General features: G+C 41.7%; 1 protein-coding gene across 1 annotated transcript in view; it reads right to left on the bottom strand.

Moving 5' to 3' along the window:
• Positions 1-3,386: 3,386 nt before the first annotated feature.
• Positions 3,387-22,389, bottom strand: part of LOC115643686 (E3 ubiquitin-protein ligase Mdm2-like) — a 157,836-nt gene continuing 138,833 nt past the window's right edge. Inside the window, 9 exon segments of the mRNA XM_030547703.1 lie at positions 3,387-3,956; positions 4,174-4,251; positions 5,253-5,412; positions 6,223-6,379; positions 16,955-17,048; positions 17,188-17,255; positions 18,679-18,728; positions 19,903-20,036; positions 20,488-20,562. Of these exon segments, the coding sequence (XP_030403563.1) occupies positions 3,387-3,956; positions 4,174-4,251; positions 5,253-5,412; positions 6,223-6,379; positions 16,955-17,048; positions 17,188-17,255; positions 18,679-18,728; positions 19,903-20,036; positions 20,488-20,562 (1,386 nt within the window).

Genomic DNA, 22,389 nt, shown 5'->3' on the forward strand with positions numbered 1-22,389 from the left:
TAGATTAGAATCATAGACTTTAAGGTCAGAAGAGACTGTTATGATCATCTAGTCTGACCTCCTGCACAACGCAGGCCACAGAATCTCACCCACCCACTCCTGTATCAAACCTGTTTCTGAGCCACTGAAGTCCTCAAATTGTGGTCTGAAGACCTTAAGCTGCAGAGAATCCTCCAGCAAGTGACCTGTGCCCCCCTCTGCAGAGGAAGGCAAAACCTCCCCAGGGCTTCTGCCAATCTGCCCTGGAGGAAAATTCCTTCCCAACCCCAAATATGGCAATCAGTTAAACCCTGAGCATGTGGACAAGACTCACCAGCCAGCACTCAGAAAAGAATTCTCTGCAGTAACTCAGATCCCAACCCATCTAACATCCCATCACAGACCACTGTGTAGTCAAAGATGAATTAATTGCCAAAATTAGGCTATCCCCCCATACCATCCCCTCCATAAACTTATCAGGCTTAGTCTTGAAGCCAGATATGTCTTTTGCCTCCACTGCTCCCCTTGGAAGGCTGTTCCAGAACTTCACTCCTCTAATGGTTAGAAACCTTTGTCTAACTTCAAGTCTAAACTTCCTGATGGCCAGTTTATATCCATTTGCTACCTCACCCACCTTGTTTCTCCAGGTGTCCACCCCCATCCCCTCCCACTCAAATTAAAAACTAGCAAACATTGCCAAGTCTCCAAAAATACAAGAATATTTACAAGTGATAATAAATAGTTAAAACTAACCTGATATTAAATAAGTAGAATTTTAGAGAGCTCACCATACAATATGCCCGTGAACTTTGTTTTACATTGATTACTTTATTTTGTGCAGTAATCAAGGTACATTTGCCAATAATTTATGTGTATTATAAATAAGACAGGGAGATGTACTGAAGATTGCTCACTGTTAACCCTGTTTGGCTTTAATTTCCCTAGTTTTAGAAAAACTGGAGTATAATTCATGATGAACTCTAGATCCTCAACATATGGGTCAGAGACTTGTGAAAACTGAGTTTGGTGCAGACTGCATCTTGGGATTTCAGTATAGAAAAATTGTGACAGAAGCAGCACTACAGAAATCCTGCCACCATCACTATAGCCTATTCCGAAATTCTATAGGTTGCTCCATCTCTATTGAAATACCTGGGCCCTTCTTTTCAATATGCATTGGTTAGAAAAGGCTGTACATGAGAGAAGGGAACTAAATCCTTTCTGAGGAAGGGAGCCAGGTTGCTCTCTTGTAAGTGCATTCATGGCATTGTTCCCCAAGTGACTAAGGGCTCGTCTATATTACCCGCAGGATTGACAGGCAGCGATCGATCCAATGGGGTCAATTTATCTTAATCTAGTCTAGATATGATAAATCTACCGACGAGCACTCTCCCGTCAACTCCGGTACTCCACTGGAGTGAGTCGCAGGCAGAGTTGACGGGGAAGCGTCAGCTGCCGACTCATTGCAGCGAAGACAGTGATGAATCCTGGTCACTTGCCACATGAGGCACTTTCTGCATATGCTAAAATGACAACTGGTATACTCAGAATAGTACAGTTTTGTGTTTCCACTGGGCCGTACTATTTGAAGTCACTAAATGAACGGTGCTCCTGTTTTCACCATTCTTTATGGTTAAACTACATTGGAATGCTGCCCTTGAAATCAGAAAGCCTGAAAATCTGCACCTCTTTTCTCAATATTACATTCTGCAAGAGAATGTAAGAAAGCTACATTTTTGCATAATATTCTCACCAAAATTATCTAAAACCTTACATTTTTATCCTCAAAATACCTGTTCAACTGAGTAACTTAACAGGATTTTTTAAAACAAATTCTATGTAAATGCACACTTCCACTGCATTCTTGGAATTCACCACAAACACATAAGATATTCAGCAACATGCAAAGTACAGAGATCATTAATTTGGGGGTGAGTAGGTGGAGAGGACAAGTATGGTCAGATTTTTTTAAAATTCATTACTGAAAAGAGTTACCAAGGAACTGGACACACTAGTTTTAAAGATATTTAAATTTTACAGATTTTTATTTTTTTTCCAAAAAGGTCATATTAATACAAAACTTTGGTCAAAATTTTAAAGTCTGGTTTCCATATATAACTGGCCAAGCTAACACCTCACAACTCTACAATATTCAGAAAAGCCTTGCAAAACAGAGAATTGCAGATTCAATAGAAAAAACCTACCGAACTAAAACCCAATCCTTATGCAAAACACCACACTGTGCTGGTTTTGCTCCCTGAGGGTTTGGTAGTTGTGGTCTTATTTAAGTGAATTTAATATTTCTGAAATGTGGCACACTGACAATACTGGACACAGGTACAATAGAAGTATAAACTTCCCCAATACTGCTCCATTGATGTGTTTTCATAGCTGAAGAGGGTTTTTTTTTTACTCCTTATGTCTATTCAGTCCTTGGCCCTCTCTGCTGGGCCAGTCAAATGTGCCGAAATGTGATGTGGTAACCTATCCACTAGCAACAGGACAGACTATCAAATCATATGAAATAGGTCTCAATCTTTACACAGGACCATACGTGACAAACATCTTCAGTTCCTATCAAAGCTGAATTAAAATCAACTACTTATCAATAGTAATTATTTTTATTGAACCTGAAATGTATTCTTGTGTTTTACTGAAATAAAAGGCTAGTCTCTACCCTAATTTCATTCTTCCCTCATTCCAGCTTTTGGTCTAAAATTACTCTAATTCTTTACTAACTTTCACATCTTCTGGTGATCTGAAGTAGTCTCAGGAATTTTTCCCCCAGTTTACCTACTTTGATAGATAAATCTAAGTCTCAGTAATGACCAAGTCAAAATTTTATTTTATTTTTTCAAAATAGGACTATTCCAAGGCATCTCTTAAGAAGTTCTGATTTTCCCCAATGACTTCACTAAGGAACAGATACTGGAATTTGTAGAAAAATGGGAAGCTTGACTTCTTAAATTCTATGAATTCCTACTGAGCAAAAGAAAATTGACATTCACAAGAATGAAACTTGAGAGCTCTCTCTTTTCAGAAGCTTTAAATTCAGTATTTAAAAAGGGATAGTCTATCCAGTTGTACAAGTGTCGTTACTGATCTGCTTGTGATGTGCAAATCTTGATGGGCTAGATCCCCTAACATGGAAATAAAGTTTCAGGAATTTCGGTATTCTAATATCCCCCCAAATACCGCATGAAGAAAACTATTGATTTCAGTGCTATTTTTTTAAGATCAACTTTTCGCTACATCAAAAGAAAAGAAAACACCCCAAACACATCTTTAGTTAAACATACAAAAATAGCTTCTTACTCTCTTAACTGTACAAGTCTAGGGAAGCTTGTAATGAAGCCTGCGTGGAAGGTCTGCTGAAGCTTTGTTGCATAGTTATGCCGAAGTTCCTTCTAATTAAAGTAAATTAGCACAATCATCTGAATTGGCTCTCTGCAGACCGGACAGGGTTTATCCCGCTTCTGCAGTTTCCTTGCACAAGTAAAACACAACATAAGATGTCCTGTCTTGCCATGAACTATGCAGCCATTTTTAGGTCTGCTCTGACATATGACACAGGGCTCTGTGCTGGAAGGGGGTAGGCTGCATTCCACACTATCCTCTGTGTCTTCTGTCTCTTTTTTCTCAGGTTCTTTGCCATCCTCTTGGCTGCTACAAAAGAGTCTCCTACATGTAGATGGCAGAGAGTATTCTTCACTTTCCTTGGATTCAGAAGGTCGTGCTGCTGTATCTTTACTGTCTTCAACACTCAGTTCTTTATCTTCATTCACTTTCACTTTCTTACAGTCGGGAACATCAAAACCCTCTTCACGCTCTAGCTGTGTGGAACTTTCCAATTTTCGCTTTTCAGATAGGTCATTCTGTCCATCAGGAAGCCAGTGCTCATGAAGAGAACAGCATTTGGGGGAATTCTGTGGAAAGGGAGGGTTCATTTCATTGCATTTAGTGCACTTCCAACAATCCTTTAGTGTATTCAAAGTTAAAAAGTTAAACTATTTTCATTCCTACTATTACTGAAAAAAATTAAAGGAGATTATAGTTTCTTTATGTTATTGCTAAAGTATTTACTCAATACTTGTAAACAAAATTGGTCAATATCCACTGAATTCATTCATGATACAGGTCTTGGTCTTTCATCTCACAGACTTCTGATTTTTTATGAACCAAGAATTTACTCACGGCCAGTGAAATTTCAGGATCTTCATCAACTGAATCAGCATCACTCTCTTCAATCTGATCAATCATCATTGGACATACCTGATGGAAGAAAATGTATTTCAACTTCCTTTTACTTGTTTTTTAATTTTAAACAATTTATTAAAAAAACAACTGTCAGGGTTCCCTCCCCACTCTATGGTACAGATGTGGGGACTCACGTGAAAGACTCCCTAAGCTTATTTCTACCAGCTTAGCTTAAAAACTCCCCAAGGCATAAATTCTCCCTTGTACCTTGGATTAGGTAAATGCTGCCGGCCACCAAGTGATTAGACAAAACTCAGGGAAAGGACCACTTGGAGTTCCTCCTCTCCCTAAATATCCCCCCAAGCCCTATACCCCCTTACTTGGGGAGGCTTGAGAATAAACAAACAAGATGAGCACAGACCAACCTGGGGTTTTTAGGACACTTAAAAACCCAATTAGATTCTTAAAAAAACAGAACTTTCTTAGAAAGAAAAATGGTAAAAGCAGCACCTCTGTAAAATTAGAATGGAAGCTAATCTCACAGGGCAACCAGATTCAAAACACAGAGGATTTCCCTCCGGGCAAAACTTTAAAATTACAAAAAGAAAACCAGATATACACCTTCCTCTCAGCACAGAGAAAATCACAAGGCAAAACAAAAGCTAATGCATTCCCTGGCTAGTACTTACTAATTCCAATGGAGTTAGACTACTTGCTTTCTTCATCTGTCTCTGGCAAGCACCCAGAACAGACAAAGCCTCCTCCCCTAGAATGAAAGTATCTTGTCCCCTTATTGGTCCTTTTGGTCAGGTGCCAGCCAGGTTACCTGAGCTTCTTAACCCTTGACAAGTAAAAGGATTCTGTGCCTCTGGCCAGGAGGGATGTTATAGTACTGTATACAGGAAGGTTGTTACCCTCAGTATAAAACTCAGAAAACTCAGTATAAAGAATGGCAGTAGATATTTGCCATACAGCACATACAGTCATGAAAGATGATTATGGAAATATTTCATATTGCATTCCAACAAAATGCTTCTGCTATAACAGTTCAGATGGGGGGGAAGAAATATACATGCCTCATCATCTTCATCTATGAACTCTTCTCCTTCTTCATTATTGCTATAATCTTCGGAAGAAATGGACTCAACTTCATACTCAACACTGAACTGGTCTGAAACACAATCCTGGTCAAATCAAACATCAGAGTTTGAGTTTCATGAACTGGCATGAGGATCCAGAATAAAATGGGCAAGGGAGAGAATATATTTCACTTCATTAATACATTCTTATGTCTCCTCCTGCCACATGTGTATTTAAACATCCAGTAAAGAGAAACACTGTTTAAATGGCTGCTGGCCAGAGATAATAGTCAGGTGTCAGCCAAATACCTCATACCAATCGAGATGCTGGGACTTCTGCTGCAGTTGCACAATTTAGAAATATATTATTGTACTTATAAAACCTTTACAGATATTTTTAAATGAATGTAAAGAACATTGGAACTGGCTCCGAAACTAGTATGTTGAAATACAACACAAGTGAAGTTTGAACTTACTTTTACTAACATTTAAAATATACAAAAAAGAGACGCTATTTTGCATGAATTTAACAACAAATACTTCACTTCTGCGGACTGAAATGTTATAATAGTTACAGCATCTTTCATCAAATCTCAAAATGCTTTAACAAAGGCATGTAAATATTAACCCCCATTTTACAGATTGGAAACTGAAACACGTGTAAATAACTTACTCTAACCACTAAACGTACTCACGCTGGGAATACAGATATTCATACACAATTCAGAGGCACAACTTTTCTACTGTACCAAGGGCTAAGAATTCATTGGTTTTTCTTCCTTATCTGAATATTCATAATGAAGAGTTAAGAAAATTCCATTTCTTAAGTTTTGTGATCCAAGCCACATAAAGTACAACATTCAGGTTCTCTATCATCACTAGAACCATTATTTGTTTCAAATATTAATGTGATAGCCAAGATGCATGTCTGAGAACTCAACATAATTAAAAGTACATCTTGCTTACAGAACCTGCAGAGTCTAGTGAGTGGCCGCTGTCACTTCCTTCACGGGATAGCTCACTTGTAACACCCTGAGAAAGGCTTTCATCACATGTGAGTGAAATGCTGGCTGAATTATGCCGTTGTCTTTCTTCACTAGATTGTCCATCTGAAGGACTTTCTTCTGTGTCAGAGAGAAAAAGCGTATTAGTCCAAAGGCATTTTATGGAGCGTACAATGTTACATGCATTTTAGTAGATGTTTAAACTGGAGTTACTTATTCAGAACTTCATTATAATTATTTAGGGCTTTTCCAAATGGTAAATGGAATAAAGGCACCTGACCTATTTTAAAAAGAAAATGAAACAAATTCTTGCTGTATTCCTAAAAGAAAATGGTGTAAAATGGGCAAAAGACTGACATTTCTGAGGTTGTTTTTCATTGACTGCCCCATCATTAAGATAGATGAATGGTAATTTCCCCAGGCAGTAGATACCATGATTAAGGAATCATAAGAATGAACTCCTGGCCACCTTTGGAAATCAAGGATTTTATTTTAGCTTTGCATGCAACGGTATATTTACTGGTATCAGAATTTCTATTACAACCGCAATTTGTGGACATATAAAAGTCCACACTAAAAATTCCTTCAAGGCTAAAACATGATGCTCAAGATGTCAACTGTGGAAACATTGTTTTAAGCTGAAGAACTCAAAAATACTGCTTTTTGGATGTTTCTGACATTTTGGACTCCGGTAGCATGCAGGGAGTAGGGAATCAGCATTTTGAGGATAAATGTATCAAAATTCAACTCTACCAACATTAAGAAAAGGCATTATAAAAGAACTTGACAAAGACTTAAAAAGCAGCTGCCAAGTCAGTGTGTAATAAATGCAGTGGAGTGAAATTCCCTACCAGGCTTGGCAGATTGGTTCAGTGACCATTCAGCAGAGGCTGCGGCCGCCTACAGGTGTTGTGACCAAGTTCCTCCTCTACCTTGGTGGGTCCCGTGCTTATTGGCGGATTTGCTCACCTCAGTGATCTTTCCCTTTGGTGGAACCCACAGTTTGGGTCAGCTCCTCCTGTGTCTGATCAGGAGTTGGGAGGTGTGGGGGGAACCCGGGCCTGCCCTCTACTCCGGGTTCCAGCCCAGGACTCTGTGGATTGCAGCTGTCTATAGTGCCTCTTGTAACAGCTGCATGACAGCTACAACTCCCTGGGCTTCTTCCCCATGGCCTCCTCCAAACACCTCTTTCTCCTCACCACAGGACCTTCCTCCTGGTGTCTGATAACGCTTGTACTCCTTAGTCCTTCTGCAGTGCATTCTCTCACTCTCAGCTCCTTGTGCCTCTTGCTCGCAGCTCCTCACACGCACTTCCTCTCCTCTGACTCCCCCTCCCTGACTGGAGTGAGCTCCTTTTTAAACCCAGGTGCCCTGATTAGCCTGCCTTGATTGGCTGCAGGTGTTCTAGTCAGCCTGTCTGCCTTAATCGGTTCTAGCAGGTTCCTGATTACTCTAATGCAGCCCCTGCTCTAGCCACTCAGAGAACAGAAAACTACTCAGCCAGTGACCAGTATATTTGCCCTCTACCAGACTGGCCTGGGTCTGTCACAGTGTCTTATTCCAAACTCACTCTAATGCCCAATCCTTTCTTTGCACTGTAAACAAAAATTTGAAAAATCCCCCCCAGTGCCTCTAAGCCTGGCAACTTTCGTTTTAAAAGAAAAAAAACACCACCATTTGTACATACTTTGTGACTCCTCTTACTTTCCCTTGATGCTTCTTGGCTCAATCTCTCTCTTTTCTTTTTGCACCCTGAGAACCCAAACTTTCAAACTTAGATGCCCCCAGACACAACCATTGCTCCTGTCCATCGTTGTCCTCATTAAGTTGTCATCTCTCCATGAGGTACCGATAACATGCCAACACATAGTTTATAAACATTTACAGCTTAAAACAATGTTTCCACAGTGGACACCTTACCATCCCAATGCAATGAGCATAATGCTTCAAGGGAAGATGTGATGAAGTGGAACTGTTCTTAATGTTTCCTCTGAATACTGAAGGGGTGCCTCAGTTTCCCCAATGCATTTCTTAAGTCTCTAGATGTTGGGATAAGGGGGTGTAATTGTTGCAGAGCAAAGGGCCAGTGCACACAAATGGCCAAAACTCTGTCTCCTTTAGCTATCTCATTGCAGGGGGGAAGGGTCCCAGTCAACTAATGACTGGGGCCCTTCCCCCCTGCAATGAGATAGCTAAAGATGTTGGAGAACAAAGGAATCAGGTGACCTCCTGGTCCGGGAAAGGGAAAAGCCCAAAGGAGGAGGGGGCTGGAGGGTTTCTCCATTTGGAGCTGGCTGGGGACGAGGACTGAGTGCAGACGTGGGTGTCTGACTCACTGCCCCTCAGAATGGACCCGACTGAGGGGTCCTGTCCTCTGTACCTACAAGCTCTGTTTTAGACCGTGTTCCTGTCATCGAATAAACTTCTGTTTTACTGGCTGGCTAAGAGTCACATCTGACTGTGAAGTGGGGGTGCAGGACCCTCTGCCATCCCCAGGATCCCAAGAGGCAGACTCGCTGTGGGAAGCACACGGAGGGGCATATGCTGAATGCTCCAAGGTCAGACCCAGGGAGGTGGAAGCTCAGAGAGAGGAGACTTCACCAGAGTCATAACTGGTTTCATAGGCAGCAGTTCCAGAGCATCGCCCTGGTGACTCAGTGACAGAAGATTTCCAACAAACTAAAAAAACACTGTACATAAAAACACGATATTAAAAGAATTTTAAGGCTGTAATAAACTGACACATGGATGCAAACCCGAGTTAATAATTAAGCTGGCAATAAGCAGGCACAACAGAACACCTGGTTACTCTGTGAATGTTCATCCTTTCACCAGTTTGAGTTACAACATTTGTCCTAACTCTCCTACTCAGATCTGAATCTTAGAGTTCAGAACATGAGAAGCTAGCATGAGACCTCCAAAGCTCAATTACCAGCTTAGATCTGATATCGCTGCCACCAGCCAGAAGATTCTAGTGCCTGGCTCACTCTGGTCTCCCCAAAACCTTCCCTGGGGGACCCCAAGACTCAGATTCTTTGAGTCTCACAACAAAGGGGAATAAACCATTTCCCTTCCCCCTCCTCCTCTCCAGGTGCTCCCTCCCTGGGTTCCTGGAGAGATATACAGATTCAAGCTCCGTGAGTCTAAACAAAGGGATTCCACCCTCTTTACCTCCTCCCAGATTTCCCCACCCTAGGGACCCTAGGATACTCCCTGCTTCAAGTCCTTGAAACACAAGTATCGAGAGATCTAATCTCTCTCCCCCCTCACCCAGAGGGTATGCAAAGTCAGGATTAGTAAATCTAACACAAAGAGATTTTCCCCCTCCCTTCGTTTCTTAGCCTTAACCCATGAAAAACACTCAAACAGGTCTTAAAAAGAAAGCTTTATATAAAAAGAATGAAAAAGGACATAAAAGGGTCTCTGTATCAAGGTGGCAATATACAGGGTCAATTGCTTAAAAGAAAAATGAATAAACACCCTTATCCAAAAAGAATACACTCCAGCAACTACATACATGTAAATACAAAAAAAACCCAATATAAACCCATTGTCTTACTATCCTTGTACTTACAACTTGGAAACAGAAGATTAGAAAGCCTGGAGATTCCTGTGGTCACTCTCAGAGCTGAGAGAGAGAACAAACCAAGAACAAAAGACTCACACCCAAAACTTCCCTCCACCCAGATTTGAAAAAGTCTTGTTTCCTGATTGGTCCTCTGGTCAGGTGTTGTTTGTTACCCCTTTCCAGGTGAAAGAGACATTAACCCTTAGCTATCTGTTTATGACAACATTAAAGAGTTCTTTGAATGTAGTGTGAATGGCTTAGAAATGCAGTACAGTTTTACGATAGGCTAGGATGACTGCAGCCTAAATAATACAAATATAAGCATATCTGATTTCAGAGTAGCAGCTGATGAAGTGGGTTTTAGCCCACGAAAGCTTATTCTCAAATCAATTTGTTAATCTCTAAGGTGCCACATGTACTTCTGTTCTTTAAGCATATCAAAAATACCTTACATAGATCAAGCAACTGAACAAAATATTACTGAACACAGGAAAACACAATATAAAATCATAGTGTGACGGGTTGGATCACAGAAACCCTCTTGGGAGCTGCCACTCGATGTGCCAGAAGCACTTCTATCCCTGCCTTCCTCGCCAGCTCGGGGCCCCAGCACCCTGTCTTGCTGAGCCAGACACTCCTGTCTGCTCCAACACAGACTCAGGGTCTGAATTACTTGCCCCAAAGCTGCAGATTGACCTGAAAGCAGCTCACAGAAGTGTGCTTGCCTTTAACACTCAGATGCCCAGCTCCCAATGGGGTCTAAACCCAAATAAATCTGTTTTACTCTGTATGAAGCTTATACAGGGTAAACTCATCAACTGTTCTCCCTCTATAACACTGGTAGAGCGATATGCACAGCTGTTTGCTCCCCCAGGTATTAATACATACTCTGGGTTAATTAATAAGTAAAAAAGTGATTTTATTAAATACTGAAAGTATGATTTAAGTAGTAACAGACAGAACAAAGTAAGTCACCAAGCAAAACAAAATAAAATGGGCAAACCTATGTCTAATCAAACTGAATACAGATATCAGAGGGGTAGCCGTGTTAGTTTGGATCTGTAAAAGCGACAAAGATTTCTGTGGCACCTTATAGACTAACAAATGGGCTGGAGCATGAGCTTTCAAGCATCTGACGAAGTGGGTATTCACCCACGAAAGCCCACGCTCCAATTCGTTTGTTAGTCTATCAGGTGCCACAGAACTCTTTGCCGCTGAATACAGATAAGATCCTCACCGGTTCCAGAATGCTCCCTACCACTTGTTCCAGTTTCTTCCAAATATCCTGGGAGGTGGTGGGGTCTCCCACGGACTTAAATAGACTTTCTCTTGTGGGTGGAGACCCCCTCCTCTCTCCTACGCAAAGTCCAGCTCCAAGATGGAGTTCTGGAGTCACCTGGGCCAGTCACATGTCCATGCATGACTCACAGTCTACAGTTTCTACAGGCAGAAGCCATTGTCCACATGGTATCCTGTATGGCTCCAGGAAGACTTCTTATGTGGACTGGAGCATTACAAGATGCACTGTTCCCCGACTGCTTCCTGATCGGGTACTTAACCTTGTGAATTCCTTCTGAAAGGAGCTGACCAAATGCCTCACAAAGCTTACTTAGAAATCTAGCAAGTATACAGCCAATATTCTTAACCTCAAGTATAGAATGATATGTGTGTACCAATAGGATGACTAGATATAGCAGACCATAACCTTTACAGAGATATATTACATGGCACAGGCAGCACAAAACATATTCCAGTTATGTCATATTCCCATAAAGCCTCACGGGAGGTACCGTCACACCCTCCCCGAGTTTACTGCCAGAGACTCGGACGCTGTCCATGGTGGAGGCAATACCTGTAAAATTCCTGTTTGCCTTTGGTCACACTCCTTTTCAGTACCTTGAATCCATACGATGTCATTCCTAGGGGTTCTAGCTAGTTTTGGGGTTCCTGGTCCCCAGAGGCCTGGAAACAGATCGGGGTGTAATATTGCTAACAGAACACAGACAGTAGTATCTGTTAAAGTGTAGGTGTCTTGGTATTTAGACACCAATGCCATGAGGCGGTGTGCCTCAGTTTCCTCTTCTACACAGCAGCATGGGCCTGTTGTGCCTTTGCTGCTGTGCCAAGCTTCCAGTCTGTTTACAGGTATAGGCTGAAAAGGATCATGCTTGTGGGGCTGTCTTGTCACCATCCCTAGCATGTACAACAGTTTCTTCTACAAATCAGGTACGTCCCACATCGTAAAAGGTCTTATGAAGTATGAATTCCTTTGTTTTATCTCATAGGTGAATTAGCAAAAGACACAAGGTTAACAGCAAATCTATGCTGGACAGGCTTCGTTCACTCAATATGACTTGTTTAGCGTCTGTTGCATTTTCCCAGTTCTCTGTGCCCTCTGGTACACACTCTGATGCAGATTCTTCTGCCTCTTTGGGAAGGATTCTAATTCAGGCCTGTGTTTGGGGCGTTGGCCAGGAAAGGGTGCACTGCAACCATGCCTGTTCTCAGCCCCTCACAAGTGTAGCAAGAACAACATCTTTCAATGGGGTGCTCTGGACCCCTTTGGGCACCCCAATTCCTGTTCCCAACAGATCAGCTGGATGGACCTCCCCACCCTAGGAGACCTGACCCCCCGTTTCCCTTAAAGCCTGATCCACAGGAGAGGGGGCTGTCATTTGAAATGCAGACTTTTCATCCTCCTTCTGGGAAAGTCCCTCCCTACAAAAGGTGGGCGACTCTCTGCCCCCCGTTTCCCTCTGTGCTCCCGTTTGGGTCAGACACCCCTGTGTCCTCCAAAAGGACAGGTGACCCTGCTCCAGCTGTGGGTTCACAGCTACCAGCCATGGGAGACCTTTCACTGGCCAGCAAAATCCCCCTCCCCCTTTCACTCGGGTTCGGCTGGCACCCAGCTACAGAGTTCTTGGGGTCTGTTCCCACCGCAATGGTCACCAGGACCCCAACTTCCACCTTTGGGATATATGTCTCTGTGCACCCCAGGGCAAGCCCTGCCCGCTGCTGACCTGCAACTTCCTGGCAGTCAGCATCCAGAATGGCCCCTCTGTTACAAGGTGATACATCCCCCTCCTCTGGGGGAGATGATTACAGGACAGGAGCTGGCTTTGTCCAGCCCCTCCCTCTGGAACTTGCCTGGAGCTCTTGGGCTGCAGGAACTGGCCATAACCATTCTTGCCCCCAAAGCTGCATCCTTTACTGCTGCATAGGAACCTAAGAGACACCCTCCTATTCCCCCAGCAGTCCCTGTGACTTCAACACCCCCCACACCCCGGGGCTGTTAGCACAAGATTCCTGCTCCCTGCTAACCAAGCCTGGGACAGATTCTGCCACACTGAAGAAATCATTCCCAAGTAGAAACGGTGCAAAATTGTGTGCCACCGTTGCAACAGTCAGTTCAGCCTGCAAATCCCGAGTTTGCGTGTGTACGTTAGCTAAAGCTGCAAGGACTTTGTAACCCCCAACCAGCTCTAATTCTGCCATTTTACTTGGCAACGAATCCTTCTCCTGGATCAGGTCCCTCCTGATCACGGGAATCTCAGCACCCATGTCCCTCAGTCCCAGAAGCACTTCACCATTCAATTTAACAGCGTGCATATGCTCATTGCCTGGTTGTGTGGAAGCAAGCTTTACAAATCCTGTGTGGAGAGAGGCAGCAGCTGGGCTCTGAGAAGCAGCAGCTTCATGTGTTACTTGCTCCTTGCTCCCACTCAGCAAGGGACACTTAGTCCTCAGGTGCTCAGTGGACTTACAATGCTAGCACCTCTTGGCCTCCTCTGCTCACACAGGAAATTTGGGACCAATACCAGGGGAATGGGGAGGTGACCGCCCAGCCTCCTCCTTCCCAGGGGCAAAACGGTGATTCTGCTTCCCCACAACCCTGGACCCCTCTGCCAGTGCTTTATGTCTGACTGCAGCTTGTGCTTGCTCATAAGAGTCTGGAAGCCCAGCTAACTCACCCACTGCATCCACCTTTTTGGCCCACAATACTGTTTTACATCATCACTGCACATATTCAGGAATTGTTCCTGAGTAACTACATCACACATCCCTTCAAAGTTTCTAGTGCCTTTCCCCCGCACCCCCTTATCTATCAAATCTCTCATTTCATTGGCATAAGCCACATTACTCAATCTAGAAGTGGAGACAGTGGCAATCTCCTGGCAGTCAGCAGCCAGGGCCACTGTGACGGGTTAGATCACAGAAACCCCTTTGGGAGCTGCTACCCGATGTGCCAAGACTACTATTGCCCCCTGCTTTCCCTGCCAAAAGTTATCATCTGGGGGCTGTCTGAAGAGTTACCGGACATTAGTTTGACAGTCTCAGGGCTGGGTGTGAAAAGATGTCCACATCACAAAGAAAACACCGCTGATACCCTTGTTGGTGACATCAGTATAAAGGCAGAGGATTGAACAGGCGTGGAGACTGAGTTATCATATCACCTGACTAGTAGTCCTTGCAGATCAGGACTGACCCATGCTGGTGAGGTTATTACATGTATTATCATAGCACCTAGAAGCCTTGGTCGCTCACCAGAGCCTCAGTGTGCTAGGACAGTGGTTTTCAACCTGTGGTCCACAGACCCCTAGGGGTAAGCAAACTATGTCAAAGATTTCCAGAGGGATCTGTACGTGCAGTCAAAAATGTGTAGGGATCCACAAATGAAAAAAAGATTGAAAACTGCTGTGCTAGGAGATGTATAAACATGTGGGGAAGTCTATATTGCTATTACCTTGTGTAACAGGGTGCTGGCTTAAGAGGCACTGAACCCGCCCCTGTTAGCTCACAACCTGCTAGCATAGCTCCTATCAAGGGGAACTGGCTGGAGCTGGCGGAGTGTGGCTCATTAAACGGCCTGAGAGCAATCACCTGTGAGCCTGCTGAAAGGAAGGCCTCTAAAGCTGGCAGGCAGGAAGTAGGAGGGAGGAACAGGAAAGTGAGGACCTGTTGCTCCCAGCTGCTGTAAGAGCAAGCTGTTCCCTCAGGGGCTACCTGATTGGTATTGCATTGTATATACCTGGTGGTGGGAAAAGACAGGGAAATAAAAGGGCACTGGTGTGTGAAAGAGTGGTCTCCAGAGAATTTGTACCGCGAGCAATGAAGTGCTCGAACACACCCACATTGTATCTATTCTATGGATTAGCAGAGCTGCTCTTTCTCCAGGGCTGTTAATGTGGTACCTTTCATAATGGCGAAAACCATGAAAATGTGGACTCCTCACCAAAAAAATGACATGAGCCAGTGACATGCAAAAGCAGCAAAGAATCCTGTGGCACCTTATAGACTTATAGACTCCAGGACTGGAAGGGACTTCGAGAGGTCATCGAGTCCAGTCCACTGCCCTCATGGCAGGACCAAATATTGTCTAGACCATCCCTAATAGACATTTATCTAACCTACTCTTAAATATCTCCAGAGATGGAGATTCCACAACTTCCCTAGGCAATCTATTCCAGTGTTTAACTACTCTGACAGTTAGGAACTTTTTCCTAATGTCCAACCTAAATCTCCCTTGCTGCAGTTTAAGCCCATTGCTTCTTGTTCTATCACTGGAAGCTAAGGTGAACAAGTTTTCTCCCTCCTCCTGATGACACCCTTTTAGATACCTGAAAACTGCTATCATGTCCCCTCTCAGACTTCTCTTTTCCAAACTAAACAAACCCAATTCCTTCAGCCTTCCTTCATAGGTCATGTTCTCAAGACCTTTAATCATTCTTGTTGCTCTTCTCTGGACCCTCTCCAATTTCTCCACATCTTTCTTGAAATGCGCTGCCCAGAACTGGACACAATACTCCAGCTGAGGCCTGACCAGCGCAGAGTAAAGCGGAAGAATGACTTCTCGTGTCTTGTTTACAACACACCTGTTAATGCATCCCAGAATCACATTTGCTTTTTTTGCAACAGTATCACACTGTCGACTCTCATTAAGCTTGTGGTCTACTATGACCCCTAGATGCCTTTCTGCCATACTCCTTCCTAGACAGTCTCTTCCCATTCTGTATGTGTGAAATTGATTGTTCCTTCCTAAGTGGAGCACTTTGCATTTATCTTTATTGAACTTCATCCTATTTACCTCAGACCATTTCTCCAATTTGTCCAGATCATTTTGAATTTTGACCCTGTCCTCCAAAGCAGTTGCAATCCCTCCTAGTTTGGTATCGTTCGCAAACTTAATAAGCGTACTTTCTATGCCAACATCTAAATCGTTGATGAAGATATTGAACAGAACCGGTCCCAAAACAGACCCCTGCAGAACCCCACTTGTTATACCTTTCCAGCAGGATTGGGAGCCATTAACAACTACTCTCTGAGTACGGTTATCCAGCCAGTTATGCACCCACCTTATAGTAGCCCCATCTAAACTGTACTTTCCTAGTTTATCTATAAGAATATCATGCGAGACCGTATCAAATGCCTTACTAAAGTCTAGGTATATCACATCCACCGCTTCTCCCTTATCCACAAGGCTCCTTATCCTATCAAAGAACGCTATCAGATTAGTTTGACACGATTTGTTCTTTACAAATCCATGCTGGCTATTCCCTATCACCTTACCACCTTCCAAGTGTTTGCAGATGATTTCTTTAATTACCTGCTCCATTATCTTCCCTGGCACAGAAGTTAAACTAACTGGTCTGTAGTTTCCTGGGTTGTTTTTATTTCCCTTTTTATAGATGGGCACTATATTTGCCCCCTTCCAGTCTTCTGGAATCTCCCCCGTCTCCCATGATTTCCCAAAGATAATAGCTAGAGGCTCAGATACCTCTTCTATTAACTCCTTGAGTATTCTAGAGCAAACTTGCATGTCACTCATCAGAGGGGTAGCCGTGTTAGTCTGGATCTGTAAAAGCAGCAAAGAATCCTGTGGCACCTTATAGACTAACAGACATTTTGGAGCATGAGCTTTCGTGGGTGACATGCATCTGACGAAGTGGGTATTCACCCACGAAAGCTCATGCTCCAAAACGTCTGTTAGTCTATAAGGTGCCACAGGATTCTTTGCTCCTTTTACAGATCCAGACTAACACGGCTACCCCTCTGATGAGTGACATGCAAGTTTGCTCTAGGCGTATGTATCAAATGTTGAAAATCCTGCATTATAAATGTGCAAATACCGGATTCACCGAGCGCCCTCCTAGAAGAGGCAGTTGGTTTAGCAGCCAAATCTGGGGATGTCTGCTCCTCGTCAGCTAACTCTTGCATGGATTCCTGTTTAACAAAAACACTAAGTAAGCAGAGTATTAATGTGGATAGGACGAAATTTATTTTCATCTTTCAACTGCATCCAAATCTCAATGGTAAAGCAAATCAATTTGTGAAACTTGAAAAAATGAGTATGTTAGATCACCTTTGGAACATTGCCTTGTTCAATTTGGCGCCAGGTCTCACTCTGATATGGGATTACTTCCAAACACACTGAAAAAGAAAAATACATAAAGCAATGCGTCAGAAAGGAAATCCCGGCAGGCTCAAAAGACTGCAGTGAAAAATATACTGCAAATAATTTGTACATATTGTTTTAAACTTTAATTCAGAGGATACTTAACATTTACAAAATCACTTCATACTCTGAAGAAATGTTCAAGGTTTTCTTTGGAACATTACATACACAATTATAAGAAAAAAGAAACATAACTGTGTTTGGGGATTTTTCGCAGATGAAAGAATGTTGGGAGAAAATATTCTTATAAATAAAACACACTTTTTAGCTAGATAGCAACATGATGATACACCAGTATTTACAAGGGAACACTTACAAGGGAACACATACAAGATCCACTGGTTGCAAAAGCAGGTATCAAGCTCTGCAAGAGATGTTTACAATCACTAGTGTATTATTAAGACACAGAAATAATTGTTCTAATTACACTGTCAGAATGGACCCTGAGCTACACTACATTCTCAGACCAGATCCTGACCTACACAATACAACTAGTTATTTTCACAACAAAAGGTGTCCATTTAGAACAAAGTCTAGTAAGCACATAGCCTCTTTATTTGAGTAGATTTGATCTTAGATCCTTCTACTTTGCTGTTCTGGCCAAGATTTGCAAAAATAGGAGCCTAATGTTAAGCCCAAAAGTCTATACGTAGGCATTTGCCTGATTTTCGAGTACTGAGCACTCAACTGCACCCACTCAAGCCAGTGGAGATGTTAGGTGCTCCAGACTTTAGAAAAATCAAGCAGATTACAAGTATAAATGTAGTTTTAAGAGCCTTTTTAAAAAAAAATCACCCCATATTTATCTTTCATTTCACTCATTTCTTAAATGTAAGTTACATTATAGCTGTATTATCCATCCTTCTCTTGCAGATGTAAATAGACCATAGTCTATTTTATGAAATTATATATGTATTTAATAAACTCATAACAAAAAATTTCCCTGCTTCTTTTATTGTTTATCATGTCAAGTATTACAAGAGAAATGTTAACTCAAACTAGACCAGGTAGTTAAGGATGAACCAATATTCGAATATTTTGGTTTTTAAATCTGTTTCTTAGTATGAGTTGAGTATGTAAAGAAAGCAGCCTCAAAGTCTGCACATAATGCCTTAACCTGTTTCCAATGAATCCAATGAAAGTTTGGCCATTGACCTCACTGAGAACAAGTTCAAGCCCATTTGCTGCGCTAGACCCATAATCTTAAAACAATTTATTTGTAAAAGATGCAATTCACCTCCAACAATGCTATGAAAAGGGACAATAACTACAACCTCTATCAATGATTCAAGTTAACTGAATATTGCCTACAAAGTAAGTGAATACAGCTTTCAGAACTTTTGCATTAATAAAGACCCTCCCCCTCAAAAAATGGGGATTCTTTCAACACTAATTTACCTTGTTGACTGACTGCTATCAAGTTTCTGAAAACCACTGAGTATATTTTCCTTGAAAGGAGACAAAACAGACATTTCATACATTATAAATTAGAAGTTCCTATTTGCTGTGGTAAGTTTAGCCAAACTAGAAGAGAGAAAGACCAAGCTGAAAACACTGATTATTTTGTGGGGTCATGATCAGAGCTGACAGGAAAAGATCTAAGTGCATTTTAAGAAAAAGCCAAAAGAAATTAAAATGTTTCTGGTTTGCTCAAAAATTTCACAGCATTTTCGGATGTTTTCATTTTATTCTGGTGGGGAAAATATGACCAACACTTGGGTTTTGCTTTTTAAACTTTCCACTTCTCTTTCACCACCCCAGTGTAAAAAGGAGAAAACAGTATAAAAAGTGAAAGTGTTCCCCCTCCGCCCCACAAAAACAAACTGAAGAAACTTTAAATGCTTTTTTCCTAAAAAGTTGGGAAAAATTCAACTTTGAATTTTTTTCAAAAAATGAAAAATTTCAACAAGATCAAAAATTTTCTTCTGAACCTTTCAATTTTGTCAAAAAGCCATTTCTCACTTAGCCAGCAGTTGGACCATCTCTAATCATGAGTCAAAGCATTTTTAATGGAATTTGTACAGCATTATTTCAGGGTTTAATTCAGAGAAAAATATCTTCAACTTTCAGGGCAATGGCAAGACCCAGGTCATGCATACTGGCTTTGCAGCAATAAAACCTATTTCAGAAGAAAGTTTAGCCTGCTGCAAAGGGAAATCTTCAACCACTGTCACTTTGCACGGATGAGTTGTGTAGCTGCCAGGAGAAAAAACAAAAGAGAGTATGCAGCCCCCTTACTTGGGCTTAGTCTCCCATGCATAAGGAGTTCATAATGGAAAGAGAACAGGCTTAAGTGCTTGTATAATGTCTAAATTACATTGCTGTTACCTCAAGGGGTGCAGGAAAGAATCTCTCTTCAAAGTAGACAGAAGCCCCCAAGGTTACTGAACCTGAGAAGTTTGTGTAGCTTCTGAGCTCTGGCACTTATAGATATCAGTGTGGGCTGAATCAGGCCTCCCTCTCAAATACCAGACACCTGGGCAGGGGGCGTACAACTTTGACAATTCCATCTATCAAGACTTCATCAAATAAAATATGCAACAAATTGCAAACCAAAACATATGTTCAGTTTATTACATAAGCTTTATCTGGATCTCTCGCACAAAAAATATGAAATGTTACCTGGGTTCTTTTACCGAAAAGCTTGGTTCCCCAAATAGATCTCCAAGAGGATCATCTGCACAGTGGACAATATCCTGCTGTTTTTCATCATATAATTGTTTAGATATAATATATCGGCCAAGATAGAGTATTACCTATAATGCAAGTCAAGTTTGGAATATTAAATATATTTAGAACTTTAAAGTATAAAACCAATATAAAACAACCTATTTCAACCCCCCTAAAAAGTCTATTCTCCTTTCAATCATCACCTGCAACTCCATATTAATATTAACAGCGTTATAAATAAATGCTAGTTTACATAGCAGGTTTCATCTGTAGTTCTCAAAGCTATATACAGTACTCCATTTTACAAACAGAGAAATGGTGGTATAGATGTTAAGTAACTTGACCAAGGTCACAAAGCAAGACTGTGACAAAGCCAGGAACAGAACCACCTCTGAGCTTCCATACCGATGCCCTACCCAGTACACCACATTATTTTTCTTTCATTATGGGGCAACTAATAAGTATGATAAACTTGTAAGAGTGAAACTTATATTTATTGCTTTCAATCATTCCAAATGAGAAATTCCGATAATTTACCTCCATCATTGTAAAAGTGTCTTTTTGGGCACCAGCAAATTTTAACAACTTCAAGAATAGTGGCTTCGGTTTAAACTGAAAGAAAAAAAAAAAAGCAAATATATTTCATTTTTATAGTGCATGTCCTTCACAAAGAGTCCAAAGCACCATAGATTACTTGAGTATTACACCCACAAAAACTATGTTATTTACATTGAAAAGTCAAGCACCTCAAAGTTAGGATATGGCAGATTTTTGGTTCCCCCTGCAACCATAATTTTGTCACTCACTCAATGCATTTACCATTCACATGAAATGAAACAGGGGCCCTGTGAAAATCTGTGTGTCGTCACATAATTTAAGACTGTGCCAAAATACATATGCACGTGGAGGCTAAAGTAAGGTTGCACAGGCAACGACAGTCTTTGCAACCTAAATAAGATTTGTTTACATGCTTAGGTAATTTCCTAGGTTTTTCTTTTTAAGAAAAAAGATAAACCAATCTTATTACACGCAACTATAACGATCCTCCATCACCCAAATCATACATCAATACTTGGGTGTGAACCCTGAACTTTCAGACTGCTCCCCTTTGAACTACAAGACTTACCACATTACCTGGTAAGTAGAAGGCTGTTATCCCAAGGGGGGACCCAGCCTACCTCTCTTGTACCACCAGGCGGTGTGGCAGCTCTTACCCCACATGGAGCCCTAAAAGTGAATCAGCTGGCTCATTAGAACTATTTGCAGGGTCTGGGCATAAGCCCATCTCTCTCTCCCCACTTCTTCTTGTGCAACAGCTCTAACAGTCTTTAGCATTCCAATATAGAGTGCAATGAACAGGTGAGAGAAGGGAAATGGCTTTTTTCAAAAAGGCATCTCTCAGCAAAACCTGAACTGAATGTCATGGGACAAACCGGGCAGCTCTTCAGCCCAAGGACTTTCCTCCTGCCGTATTTCAAAGGTTTCATGCAACCCATGAAGCAGCTAGAGCTTCTAAAAACAAAGGGCCACAATAATTTTTTATATTGAAAGTGTTAGGCAACCTAATTACTGGCTCAGCCCAGTAATACAAACATATCACTGAAATACAACAGATGGATATATAACAGAAAGGAACAAACTCCATCAAATCAAGTGTCAGAGTATAATTAGGGAGTCCAAAAAGAATTTGAAGAGCAACTAGTAAAACACAAAAACTAACAGCAAATTTTTTAAAGCACATCAGAAGCAGGAAGTCTGCCAAAGAATCAGTGGGGCACTAGAGATTGAGGTGCTAAAGAAGCACTCAATGAAAACAAGGCCACAGCATCAGTCCTCCCTGCAGAGAATACGGGGAGATTCCCATACATCAGCCATTCTTTGTAGGTAACAAATCTGAGGAAGCAGATTGAGGTGTCAGTAAAGATGGTTTTGGAAAAACTGATAAATTTAAGCGTAGTAAGTCACCAGGACCAGACTGGTATTCACCCAAGAGTTCTAAAGGAATTCAAACATGAAACTGCATGGTAACGACTGTGGTATACAACCTATTGTTTAAATTAGCCTCTGCATTAGATGTCTGGCAAGTAGCTAACATAATACCGATTAAAAAAAAAAAGGCCTCAAAGCAATACTGGAAATTACAGGCTGGTAAGTCTAATATCACAATCAGGCAAACTGGCAAACTGTGTGTCTGACAATTGTGTTCTTTACTATAGGTCAATGGTAGTCAATTATTTTTTATCAAGGTCCAAATATCTTGGTCATGATGTAGGCAAAGTTCAGACTCCAGAGAAAATAATAAAATACAGTGCAGTAACAATAATTACGAGTAAATAAGATTTTGGGGTCCAACTGAAAGCATCTGGCAGTCTGGATTTGGCCCCTGATTCGCCTATTGACTACCTCTGCTATATAGGAAGACGATATGTTAAGGAATAG

Source organism: Gopherus evgoodei, unplaced genomic scaffold, assembly GCF_007399415.2.
Source record: "Gopherus evgoodei ecotype Sinaloan lineage unplaced genomic scaffold, rGopEvg1_v1.p scaffold_67_arrow_ctg1, whole genome shotgun sequence".
Taxonomy (NCBI): Eukaryota; Metazoa; Chordata; order Testudines; family Testudinidae; genus Gopherus; species Gopherus evgoodei.